We start from the raw sequence: 13,960 nt of genomic DNA, 5'->3' as shown, positions 1-13,960 counted from the left end.
TGAGCTTTCTTCTGTAATGCCTTAAAAAATTTCTCTACTTCTTCATTAGTAGAACCTTGTCTGGGATCATAAGCATAAATAAGTCTCGTTGTCCAGTTCCCGCATTCTGATATTTGCCCATATTGCTCTACTTGATATTTCCTACCATTGAAGAAGATTATCTTCATATTTAGTATTGAATACTACAACTATTCCATCTTTTCCCTGGTGATTATTGCATCAATATAAAAACTTCTATTTGTTGTTTAAAAAAGATTTCACCTGTTTTTGTCTTCTTTGTTTCAGTAATACATGGTATGTTGATCTTGTATTTATCCAATTCTTCTGCTAGTTCTGTTTGTTTTCCATTGGTGGTTCTTATGTTGATGGTGTCAATCATGATTTCTGTTGACGTTGAGTTAGGATTTCTTCTGGGATTTGTTGCAGTAGCTCTTTCTACTGTTTGCCCTGGTTTTATGATGAGAACAATTGGGTCCCCTTGGTCAAATGGACAACACCCTAACTGGCATGAAATTCTGTCATGTTCTATTATCATTTTCCATTATGGTTTAAGCTAATACGAAAACAGTTTGATGGACTAAATCCCAAATTGCCAGCCTATCCTTTTTTATTCAGTATTCAGGTAGATACCTGCTAATGGGGTGCTTCAGTGGGCAGGTAAGGATTGGATATTAGATCAGAAGCTTTGTTCACATACCTTTTTTAAAAGGCCACATTTAGGTCTCCTGTCAGTTATCCAGCTTTGATAATACTCTTAAACACCTCTAAAGGAAATCCAGAAGAGTTTTATTGAATGCCAAAGAATAAAGAGCCAGCCTGGTTGACCGAGTGGTTAGCGTATCCACTCTCCAGCCAACGAACCCGTAGCCTGGTTAGCATATCCGATCTCCAGGCTACGGGTTCGAATCCCGCTGTGGGCATGGATGTTTGTGATTGTCTGTGAAAATACTAGTGGTAGTGGTCGGCAGCAGATGGCATGGGTATAGATGAAGATAGTTGCAGTTGGTGGAGATGGAGAGTTGTAGAGTAGTTACCCTCCCTCGATGAGTCTCTGGAGGTGTTATGTAATAATAATAATAATATTACTAAATTTGCAAAAATGAGCATAACATTCATAATTCAAAAAAAGCATCCTTTCTTGGTATACAAAGGCATTCTGAAAGTAATACCTTCATTATCATAGCTCCCCTACCAAAAATTGCAATATCATTGATGTGGATGAAACAAGCCTCTGTAATGACATTGTTCAAATATTGAGTGCTTACTTTGCTAAGATGTAACATGGTGCACAGTGTTAGTATTACGTTGGTTTGAAGAGATAGGTGTGCATGATAATGAGGTTGAAGAGATGTTACATAGATTTGATAAGAATTTGATAATAGGGACAGAAGAATATCAGCACTCATGCTAAAGGAATGTTCAGCCAAATTGACTAGGCACTCAACTTCCACAATAATGGAAAGCATGTGTGATAGTTCCATTGTACAAGAATAGTGCAGAAACTTGCATTTAACCTATCAATATCTCTGGAATGAAGATTTTAGAGAAGTTAAGAACTCATGTATAGAGATTGGTTGACAGACAAGCTGTATTCTGTAAGGAATAGTATGGCATTTACTAAAGGAGGGCATGTTTTAGCAAATCGCATATATTTTATAACAATGTCATGGCTGAGTTGGATAATGGAAATGGAGACACTGTGATACTATTGGCCTGTGATATATTTTATTAGTATCTTTGTTATGGCATTTGATAAATACCACATTAATGGCTGTTGCATAAGCCTGTGAATATGGATTGAAATATAAACTTTTGACTTACATAAGTGATTGGTTGATGGACAGGTGTTGTCAGAAAGTGGTATACAGTGAGTGTGAAATTACCATGTTTCCAGTGACCAGTGGTATATCCCAGGGTTCAGCCCTTGTTGTCCAAGGGAAGTTTATTAATATCTATACATTAATGGTATTGGATAGGGTATGACAGAAGATGTTTGTTTGCTGTTGATGCCAAAGATATGCAGGACTATCTATGTTACTGATATCCAGCATTTACAGAATGATTTGATTATGTTGGAAATGTGGGCAAATGATTATGGCTGTGAGTTCAGTGTTAGTAAATGTAAAGTTATACACTGTGGTGTGATGAGATTTCCAATGTCTCATGTAATGTTGGTGGGATTATGCTACAAGAAACTTGGGCTAGTGATTTTGGAGTTATAGTGGATAGAAATTTGAAGTTCAGAGGTCACATAGCAAAAACTGCAAATACAAGTCAGAGGATAATTGCAATGTCGAAACAAATGTTAATAAGAAAGTCAGAACAGGATAAGGAAGTCATTTTGTCTCTTTACAAGATCATTAGTGACTACACCTGGACTGCTGAGTTAGTTATAATTAGTTATATAGTTATTTCTTTTGCACAGAATGGTGATGTGAAGTATGTGGATATCTGCTTGTAACAGTGTGGATTCTCTGTAATGCATCACAACTTCACATTAAGAAGTAAAAATTCTTATTCTTGTATTATTAGTGAATTTTACACTGCTGTACTTAATGATTTTACCTATCCAGAAAATGGTTAATTTTACTTCAGTTCTGTTAATTCATGATTTAATTTAATTTGGAAAAAAAAAAAAAAAAAAAAAAGATTAATTTAAAGAATCGCATCTAATCTCTCTCTCTCTCACACACACATTTATTCCAGAATATTTTCTTTCTGTGAAACTGTAAACATTTTTTTACTAAACTAACATTACCAAACTTTTCCATTTTAATGATTGTCATTTTTTCTTTTTATTCTTAGAAATTCACAAAGGGAGGATGATAGATGGTTTCATAATGGATTACACAAAGGTATGTTCTATTAAAGGCATCCATTCTATTATTACAGCATACCTAGAAATTAAGTAATAGATTGTCCAGAATGTTTTATCAGTTTTTGTATATTTCCTCTATATGAGGATAAATCAGAAAGTATTCCTCAGCATATTTGCAAAAATGAGCACAACATTCATAATTCAAAAAAAGCATCCTTTCTTGGTATACAAAGGCATTCTGAAAGTAATACCTTCATTATCATAGCTCCCTTACCAAAAATTGCAATATCATTGATATGGATGAAACAAGTCTGTTTTCATATACTGTTTCTCAACATATTTTCCCTTCTTTTCAATACATTTTCTCTAATAAATAACATTTTTCAAACATCATTGTTGTTTCAGATATACTTGTGCCATAAGGTTTCACAAATTAATACAATGACACAAGGAAAAAAGTGAATAACATATTAATTGCCATATATTTCAACGTGAAAATTACAGGTTATCATTGGTGGCACTAGTCAGTCATTCTAATTCGGGTTAGGATGATGGAGTAAGCATGTCTCAAACCCCAGGATATTGTGGTTGGTATCAGTTCTATGTTGTTGCAAGGCCAGATTTTTTGTTAATGATGTAAGATTGACATTCTCACGTTCTTTCCTACACTGAATGTCCAGTTAGTCCAAAGTAAAAAAAGATGACAGTAACCTGGAACTTTCTACCAAGTTCCAGGAAGAGCTAGAGAAGATCATATATCTTTAGAAGATGGAAACCATGAAGATAGTTTGTTGAAAGGAATGAAGCACATCAGGTCAGAAAATAAAATAATGCATTTTATTTTTTTATATGGAGTGGTGGGTGAGGCTACTCCCTATAAGGGAATTTAGCCCTATCTAACTTTTAGAGACTGAGGGTGCAGTTCAGTCTCTATTGGTAGCCAATCAGAAGTAGGTGGCCCAAAGCTATCATTCATTTAAGTGGTCTGCAGTCTCCAGCTTGAACAAGTGCTGCCATATCATGGTCCCTAACACAATATTTTTATTGTCTGAAATAGTGTGGATTCTGTGGTCGATTTTCTTTAGAAAAAAAAAAAAAAAACACCTGCCAATGCCAGAGATCAAATAACTTGGGAGTCAGTTGAAAAAAAAAAAGGCTTAGAAAAAAGTTCCTCTAGTTGGCAACTAGGATCAAACTGACGATGCTTTCTCTTTGTGAGGTTTAGCAATGAGGAGTGCAAACACAACTTCCATTGAGCTACATAAGCTCCTTGAATGTAGCCATTAAATTATAACTAGTTGTTTACTTATGATATTTAAGTTTTATAGTTTTAGAAAAAGGCATATGACATAGTGTCCAGAGAAAAGCTTCTCAAACTACTATAATTATGTGGGGTAAATGGAACATTATACAGAGGCAGTGCATAGTTTGTATTTAAGTTATAAGTCATCAGTTACAATCAAAGGAAATACAAAGAGGTTTGAATTAAAATCAGGTATAAGACAAGGGTGTACATTATCTCAACTAGTATTCATCATCTATATGGATCACATTATAAAAGAAAGTGGCATTAGGCCTGATATTAGAATTGGAGATATCAATATTAGCTCTTTGATTTTTGTAGATAATGTTACACCTAAACAAATTCAATACAAATCTCCAGGAATCTCTAACTAAATTGCATGACAGCTGTAACAAACATGGCAAGAAAATCTGCAATTAAAAGACCAAAACTAGAAAAATAGGCAGAAACATTGAACATATCAACTGCATTCTGAATGGAGAGCCTATAGAACAAGTAATATGTTTCAGCTATATAGCAACAGTTTTTAGTGATGATGGCAAATTAAATTTGGAAATAGACAACAAAATAATCAAAGCTGGTGTGCTTGGGAGCCAGTTGAATGATTTTATATGCAATAAGAAAGAAATTAGCCACAACACTAAAATAGCAGTACACAAAATAGTGTTCAAACCAGTTTTAAGACATGATTACATCTGATAGTTTGTTGGCATATAAACCCTTTGATCAAAGACTACAGACAAAATTTAGAGTTTTGAGAAAAATTAGTAGTGTGAACAGAACATAATGATAGAATTATATCAATATTAAAAATGAAGATATTAGGAGGATATTATTTGCTTTGTACACTGCCAAAGAAGATTAACAAAATATATTTTCCTTCTGTCATCTCATGTCAGATTATCATCATCAAATTCCTAATATGTACCCTCAAGGGGTGTACAGGATATGACAGTACTACATGAAAAACTTACACCATCACTAACTTCTATCTAAAATTTTCCTCCAAATCAATCTTGCCTGTCAAGACTCCAACAAGGATTGTCATTACCCGATCTTATATTTCTATCTTCTAAATCACTTTTCACTGTATCAGTCCATCTATATCTTGGAAAAGAAATGGAGCTAGCCGAGGAATTGGATAAGTACCAGATTGACATAATAGAGGTGACGGAAACAAAAAAAAGACAAAAACTGGTGTGAGATCTTTCTGAGCAATAAATATAAAATGTTATATTCAGGCAATGACAATCAAGGAAAAGAAGGAGCAACCATAGTATTCAACACTAAATACGAGGCTCATCTTGAATGGCAGGCATTCTCAAGTAGAGTGATGTGTGCAAATATCAAAATGGGGAACTTGATAATGAAACTTATTTGTACCTATGGTCCAACAGAAGGTTCTACTATGGTAGAAGTGGAGGAAATTTTTGAGACTTTAGAGAAAGCAGCTGACAATGAAAAAGGAAAAGTTGGTCCTTGTTGGGGATCTAAATAGTAGAATCGGAAATGATTATCAGATATACAAAAATATGTTGGGAAAATTTTTAGAAAAGAGCAAAGCTAATAATAATGGCAATTACCTGTTGGATTTCTGCTCAGGACATGGACTGGTTATTACTAACACCATGTTCTAACATAAAAATGTGCACAAATTCACATGGAGAGAAGAGGCAAGGAATAAGAAAAGTCTCATTGAGTATGCTATTGATAGTGATGTTTTCCTACAGGTGTAGGACTCTGTGTGCTCTAGTGTAGGACACTGGAGAGTACAGAGGATTTGAAATTGAAAGTGATCATCATTTAGTCTTGAACAGGATAAAATTGAATTTCATATTGAAACAAAGACTTGTAAGAAAGTTTTAAAGAGAATAAAAGTTGAGCAGCTCTCAGATGTGAACTGTAGACTAAAATACGCAAATATTACTGAATAAAAAATGAAAGCAAGTGAGAGCAGGAACCAAACCTTGAAGATTCAGTAGCAAGCTGAAAAAAACACTGATTGATTCAGCCAGAGAGGCTTGTGGTGAGGTTGTCTACAAGGATAGAAAAATCAGAACTCCATGATGGACACAGGATGCTAAAGAGGCAGTGAAGGAAAAGAAGAAAGCATATAAGTTCTTGACAAATAAGTCAGCTTGTGTACTTAGAGAATACAGAGACAAATGTAAGAAAGCTAAACACTGTAAAACTAGCTAAATAAAAGTCATTTGAAGACTTTGGTAAGATATATTGAAAATATATTGAAAATAAATATCAAGAAGGTGGCAAGATATTCTGGAGGTTGTTAAAGCTCAGAAATGGAGGAAAGAATGCTATAAAAGGAATTAGGGAGATAAAGGTTACACGAAGACTGTAGAAAAAGATATCCTTGAGGTGTGGAGTAATTACTTTGAAAATTGCTAAACGAAACTAGCAATGAAAAAAAAAAAAAAAAAAAAACTGACCAGGCATGCAATCAGGAATACATGTTCATACTTGAAGTAGAAAAAAGCTATAAAAGGCCTGAGATGTAGAAAGGCAGCAGGAGTAGATGATATTCGACCAGAAATGCTCATGTATGGAGGTATAAAAGTCTTGCAATGGCTGCACTGCATAGTTCAGAGTGCCAGAACAGGGGGATGAATTCCAGGTGATTGGAGTAGGACTCTCGAAGTACCCATATGTAAAAAGCGAACTAAAATTGAATGTGGGAATTAGAGATTTTTCTCTACTGATTGTTCCTGGTAAGATTTATGCAAGTGTACTCGAGAAACGGTTGAGAAGAATTGCAGAAGAGAAGCCTGGTGAAGAACAAGCTGGATCATGCCAAATAGATGCCGTCAGGATCAGATTTTCACTTTATGACAAATAGTTGAGAAATCATGGGTATATAACAAAGATCTGTATTTAAGTTTCGTAGATCTGGTAAAAGCATACGACAGGGTACCAAGAGAGTAGCTATTAAAAATGCTACAGTTGTATGGTGTCAGTGGGGTATTATATCAAGCAATACTTAATCATTATTTGAGTTGTAAGTTAGCAATTAGAATTGAAGGAAGTACAGGAAGATGGTTTAATGTGAAATCTGGTGTCAGACGAGGATGTACATTATCCCCTCTGTTATTTATTATCTATATGGATCACATTATTAAAGAAAGTGTATTAAACCCGATATCAAAATTGGAGATGTTAATCTCGGCTCTTTATTTTATGCAGATGATGTTATTCTAAATAAATCCAGTACAAGTCTGCAAGATTCCCTGACTAAATTGAATAATTGTTGTAATAGATTTGGTATAAAAGTCAGCCCTAACAAGACACAGACAATGAAAATAGTTACAAGCATTGAACATATCAACTGCATTGTGAATGGAGAACCTATAGAACAATTAAAACATTTCAGCTACTTAGGTACAATTTTTAGTGAAAATGGTAAATTAAATATAGAAATAGACAACGTAATCAATAAAGCTGGTATGGTACGAAGTCAACTGAATAAATTTGTACGGATTAAGAGAGAAGTTAGTCAAAACACTAAATTAGCTATATACAAGAGAGAGAGTAATCAAACCAATCTTAACTTATGGATCTGATAGCTGGGTTAGAAATAAAACACTTCACCAAAGACTAGAGACCACAGATATGAGAGTCCGAAGAAAGCGACAGTGGGGTCTTCGTTTAACAATGCGACTCTCCAGCCGCCATTAAATTCTGTCATGTTCTACCATCATTTTATATTTTGGTTTAAGCCAATCCAGTCCATTGCCAGCCCATCCTTATTTGTTCAGTATCCAGGTAGATACCTAGGAGGGTGCACCATGAGAAGGTTAGAATTGGACATTGGGTGAGAAGCTCTGGTCTGTTCTCTGCATTCCTTTATGGCTATGTGGAGGTCTTCTCTCAGCCATACATATTGACCCTTGCTATTAGTATTGTCTGTGGTATACCAGAGTGGTTTATTAGCATTTTCTTTTCAATTAACAACACTGATATGGAACTGAGATGTTATATAAAAATGAGTTCACTTAAGAATAAAGAGATTAAGTGAGAGCCAAAAAGTAAATTCAGAATTAATATCTTTATTTATAAATAAATAATATTAGTGTAATGAAAGTAAATTCATGAAATATACATCCACTATATTATCCATAAACTGGTTCCTACTCTTTCTTTTCTTCTTGCTCCTTTTTCCAGTGCTATTTGAGGGTTAGCAGGGAATCTTTCCTATTTTACTATTTCTTTTTGTCTTATGCAGTGGGAGTCTGCCCCCCCCTCTCTCTCTCTTGCTCTTCCCCCTCCCTCCCTCCCAGGTATTTCTCCCACATAGTAGGTTGAAGTCTTAATCCACCTGTCCAATGATTAATGAAATGGGACGAAAACCTCCTAGATGTGTGGAAGGGCCTCTGCATCCCTATCACTTTTTTCTTCTAGCATGGTTGTGAATTGTAATACATCCCATGCTACATCAGTTGTCATACAGAATAATCAGAGCCTCATTCAGTTTTTAGGCTATAGGTCCTATTTGAGAAGTATATTAGCTTCTAACACACTTGTTACTGTGAATGAGGAAACTGAAGGTATGGGATTAACTATAGAGATGAATTTCACATACGATCATGGAATTTATGGGATCTGCAGTTGGGTAACCTTAATATTGCCTGTAAAGAGATGGAGAAGTATAAAATTGACATTCTGGAAATTATAGCGACCATATGGAATAGAGGAGGTCATTTCAAAACACAGGATGGTAAGCTAGTTGTTTACTCAGGGAGGGGGGGGGGTGACTCATAGCTTCATTGGGTAGCTGTGGTACTGAGGAAAATTCAGCCAAGAGCCGTTCCTGGTTATAAACTGTTTGTTTACTCTTGCTCTCCTAATGTATCAGTTGTGATAGTTTGTGCAGACACTCCGTATAGATAGATCTTATGAAGAGAGAGTGAGGACTTCTACATAAACCACCAGATTGTTTCAGACTACCTACCAAAGACTTTTCATCTTAGGGGACTTGAACAAGAGTGGGAAAGAGTATGAGAGTTAGGCCTGAGCATGTCATGTTTGGTCTGGGTGAGCCTGACACCTGTGGTAAAAGACTGGAATTTTCCCATGCCTAAACAGATTATTTATTACCAATATTTGCTCTCAGAAACACCCACCACAGACCTATACTTGACATTTGGCATTCGTAGGTCAAGACACCAAATTGATTACATCTTGGCTGTCCAACAGTGGGAGACAAGAATCTTTGATCTGCATACTTATGCTGTGGCATGGACTATCACTTGGTAAGAGCCACAGTAAGACTGAGACTCCCATACTTTCCAAGTCAGGTCCATACCAGACTCGATGCCATAGTGCAGGGGTTGGCATGCAGCCCAGACCTACATTTTTGGCGGCCCATAAAAGTTTGACAATACTTACATGGCATGTGGCCTGTATGTTGAATTATTTAAATACATTTTATAATATGAATAATAAATTAAAAATAATTTTATACTTATACTTCATGATATCGGCGTGCAACTTGGCTCTACTTAACCATGTGAGTCATCATGAGTGGGGATAATAAAGACAACTTCATCCCACGACAACCGAGATTTTGGCGCACTTTTATAGTCGTATTCCCTGGTCCGTCTTTTAATATAATTCAATAATATCAACTATTATTTTCAAGAGAATATATATTTGTTAAAAAAAATTTCAAAAATGGGTTCAAGAAAACATAAAATTGCAGAAGAAGGTTTAATGATGAATGGAACAGCAAGTACTTCTTTATTGAAAATGGGGGTAAGCCCCTTTGTCTTATTTGTCATAAAAGTGTTGCTATTATGAAAGAATATAATATCAGATGTCATTACGAGAATGTCGCACTTTATCTCGTAATCTCGTACTTTAAATATTTCTGTGTTTTTTAAGATAAATATAATAAAAATTGATAACTTAAGTATTTTTTTCACTCACTATTTTCTCTTAATTAAACGCTTGTGACCCGATTATTAAAAATAAAAAAGTTGAATGTGGCCTGCGAGTGTTAAAAGGTTGCCGACCCCTGCCATAGTGGGTTCACAGAAGAAACATCAAGAAGGTTGGATGATCTTTGAGAGACTAGTAAGGAGAACTCATCTGAAATGATCTGGGAAGGAGTCAGTTATAATACTGGATACAGCCAAGAAGTATCAAGGCCCATTTAGGAGACCATGGATATCAGATTCAATATGTGATCTGATCAAAAAGAGGCAACTGAAAAAGACTCTAGCCACAAGGACTGAAGAATATAAGAGATGACATAGAGAAGTCAGAAAAGCTATCAGGTAGGACAAGGAAAATTTTTTATGCTCATAAATGTGAAGAGAGTTCCATATGAGGAAGCACATTTATAATTGCATGTTTCCTTCAGTTCATGACCTAATGCACAAGTTTATGCCCAAACTGAATGTCATCAAAGAAGAGAATGAAACAGTATGATGGAAGAACTGGAAATTGAAAGCAGATGGAAAGAGTATTGTGAGGAATTGTACATACAGCAGATGATAAGAAACATTTGTAAGAGCCCTCTCACAGGAAAATTTTGATTTGGAACCTACTCCACTTAGGCATGAGGTTAAAAGAGCAGTTAAACAAGTTATAATATATAGACACGTTTACACAAGAATATTATATTTTAATTTGCCAAATATTTTAGTCTGAAAATAACAGACTATCTTCAGTGGCTACGTAGGAACAGTTTTTTTAACAAGGTGGAATACCAACAGTTGATCATTCAATATAGAACGAGCTGCATGATGTTATATCGCTAAGTATTAAAGGGAGGAAAACATTTTTTATCAGAGTAATGATTAAATTAAAGATATTAATTCACAAATTCATATAATAATCTTAATTTATAAATAACATTAGACTAATGTAAGAATTAAAGTCTTAATTAAAAAAATGAAAAAGAAATCTGAAAACGCACCCCAACTCAATGTCACCAGAGTTAAAGATCGGTACTATCAACATAAGAAACCTGAATGGCAAAGAAATGGAGCTAGCTGAGGAATTAGATAAGTACCAGATCGACATAATAGGGGTGACTGAAACAAAAAAGAAAAAAACTGGGGAGATCTTTCTGGGCAATAAATATAAAATGTTATATTCAGGCAATGACAATCAAGGAAAAGGAGTAGCCGTAGTATCCAACAAAAAAATACGAGGCTAATCTTCTTGAATGGCAGTCAGTCTCAAGTAGAGTAATGTGGGCAAATATGAGAATGGGGAACTGGACAATGAGACTTATTTCTGCCTATGGTCCCACAGAACGTTCTACTAAGGTAGGTAGAAGTGGAGGAATTTTTTGAGGCTTTAGAAAAAGCAACTGACACAATGAAAAAGGAAAAGTTGGTCCTTGTTGGGGATCTAAATAGCAGAGTAGGAAATGATTGTCAGACATATAAAAATGTTTTGGTAAGATTTGGGAAAAGCTAATAATAATGGCAAATATTTGTTGGATTTCTGCTCAGAACATGGACTGGTTATTATTAACACCATGTTCCAACATAAAAATGTGCACAAATTCACATGGAGAGAAGAGGCAAAGAATAAGAAAAGTTTCATTGACTATGTTATTGTTGATAGTGATGTTTTCTCCCTGGTGCAGGACACCAGAATGTACAGAGGATTTGAAATTGGAAATGATCACTATTTAGTCTTGAACAGGATAAAATTGAATTTCATATTGAAAAGAATAACAGTAAGACAGTTTTAAAGCGAATAAAAGTAGAGCAGCTCTCAGATGTGAACTGTAGACTAAAATACACAAAGTTTATTGAAAAAAAAATGAAAGAGTTTGAGAACAGGAATCAAACCTTGGAGATTCAGTGGCAAGTCTTGAAGAAAGCCCTGATTGATTCAGCTAGAGAGGCATGTGGTGAAGTTGTCTGCAAGTACAGAAAAATTAGAACTCCATGGTGGACACAGGAAGTTAAAGAGGCAGTGAAGGAAAAGAAAGCATATCAAAAGTTCCTGTCAAATAAGTCAGCTTGTGCTCTTAAAGAATATAGAGACAAATGCAGGAATGCTAAACATTGTAAAACTAGCTAAACAAAAGTCATGGGAGGACTTTGGCAAATATAGAAAATAAATATCAACTAGGTGGCAAAATATTCTGGAGGTTGTTGAAGAAGCTTAGGAATGGAGGGAAGAGTGCTGTAAAGGGAGTTAGAGATGATAAAGGTGACATGAAAATGGAAGAAAAAGATATCCTTGAAGTATGGAGTAATTACTTTGAAAAACTGCTAAAAGAAACAAGCAGTGATGACAGCACAGTGGTAAAAAAAAACACTGACCAGGTATGCAGTCAGGAATACATATCCATACTTGAAGTTGAAAAAGCCATCACAGACTTGAAATGTGGAAAGGCAGCAGAAGTAGATGATATTCGACCAGAAATGCTGAAGTATGGTGGTATAAAACTCTTACAGAGGCTGCACTGCATAGTTCAGAAGGCCTGGACAGAGGGATGTATTCCTGATGATTGGAGTAGAGCTCTCATAGTACCCATATATAAAAAAGGGAAATAAAACTGAATGTGAGAATTACAGAGGTATTACCCTACTAATTGTTCCTGGCAAGATCTATGCAAGTATACTTGAGAAATGGTTGAGAAGAATTGTGGAAGAAAAGCTTGGTGAAGAACAAGCTGGATTCAGGCCAAATAGAGGCTGTCAGGATCAGATCTTCACTTTACGACAAATAGTCAAGAAAGCTTGGGAATGTAACAAAGATCTGTGTTTAAGTTTTGTCGATTTGGAAAAGGCATATGACAAGGTGCCAAGAGAGAAACTATTCAATACGCTACTGTTATATGGTGTCAATGGGGCATTATATCAAGCAATACTTAGTCTTTATTTGTAAATCAGCAGTTAGAATTGAAGGAAGTACAGGAAGATGGTTTAATGTTAAATCTGGTGTGAGACAAGGATGTACGTTATCCCCTCTGTTATTCATTATCTATATGGATCACATTATGAAGGAAAGTGGTATTAAACATGATATCAAAATTGGAGATGTTAATGTCAGCTCTTTGCTTTATGCGGATGATGCTATACTTCTAAATAAATCTGCTATAAGTCTGCAAGATTCTCTGACTAAATTGAGTAATTGTTGTAATAGATATGGTATGAAGGTCAGCAATAAAAAGACAAAGACAATGAAAATATGCAGAATCATTTAAAATGTCATCTGTGTTGTGAAGGGAGAACCTGTGGAACAAGCAAAACATTTCAGCTAATTAGGCATAATTTTTAGTGAAGATGGTAAATTAAATATAGAAATAGACAACAGAATCAGCAAAGCTGGTATCGTGGGAAGTCAATTGAATAAATTCATATGGAATAAGAAAGAAATTAGTCGGAACACTAAATTAGCTGTATACAAGACAGTGTTCAAACCAGTTTTAACTTATGGATCTGCGAGCTCGGTCAGAAGTAAAACACTTGACTAAAGACTAGAGACCACAGATATGAGTCCTGAGAACAGATGTGAACAGATGTCATCATTGGCAATATCATATTAAAAACGAGGATATTAGGAAAGAACTTGACATTGTCAGCATCCAGGAATACGTTAGCAGAGCTAATCTCAGGTGTTATGGTCACTTAAGCAGAATGGGAGATCAAAGATTAGCAAAACAAGTGTTCTCTGCCAGGTTGGCAGGAAAACGACCCAGAGGAAGACCAAGATGTAGGTGGATTGATACGGTACAAAGTGCCTTAGACAATAGAAATATAAGATCTGATAATCTTGGAGTCTCGACAAGTAACAGACTGATATGGAGGAAAATTGTAGGTAGGAAGTTAGTAATGATGTAATTTTTTCATGTA

The 13,960-nt window shown here is 35.2% G+C and overlaps 1 protein-coding gene across 3 annotated transcripts in view; it reads left to right on the top strand.

Moving 5' to 3' along the window:
• The window catches only part of LOC150092852 (chromatin remodeling regulator CECR2-like), a 342,076-nt gene that overhangs the window by 137,235 nt on the left and 190,881 nt on the right, over positions 1-13,960 (top strand). For all 3 annotated transcript variants that reach the window (XR_016550505.1, XM_090414404.1, XM_090414405.1), the window contains exon 11: positions 2,806-2,855. Coding sequence is in view for 2 of the 3 variants with exons in the window: in XM_090414404.1 (XP_090270530.1) it covers positions 2,806-2,855 (50 nt within the window). In the remaining variant the exon portion in view is untranslated. The remainder of the gene's footprint in view (positions 1-2,805; positions 2,856-13,960) is intronic.

The sequence above is a fragment of the Typopeltis vanoorti genome, chromosome 25, assembly GCF_054136105.1.
Source record: "Typopeltis vanoorti isolate ZY-2024b chromosome 25, IOZ_Tvanoo_1.0, whole genome shotgun sequence".
Taxonomy (NCBI): Eukaryota; Metazoa; Arthropoda; class Arachnida; order Uropygi; family Thelyphonidae; genus Typopeltis; species Typopeltis vanoorti.
Note: the sequence above shows the minus strand (reverse complement) of the source record. Positions and strands in the feature narration are given on the sequence as shown.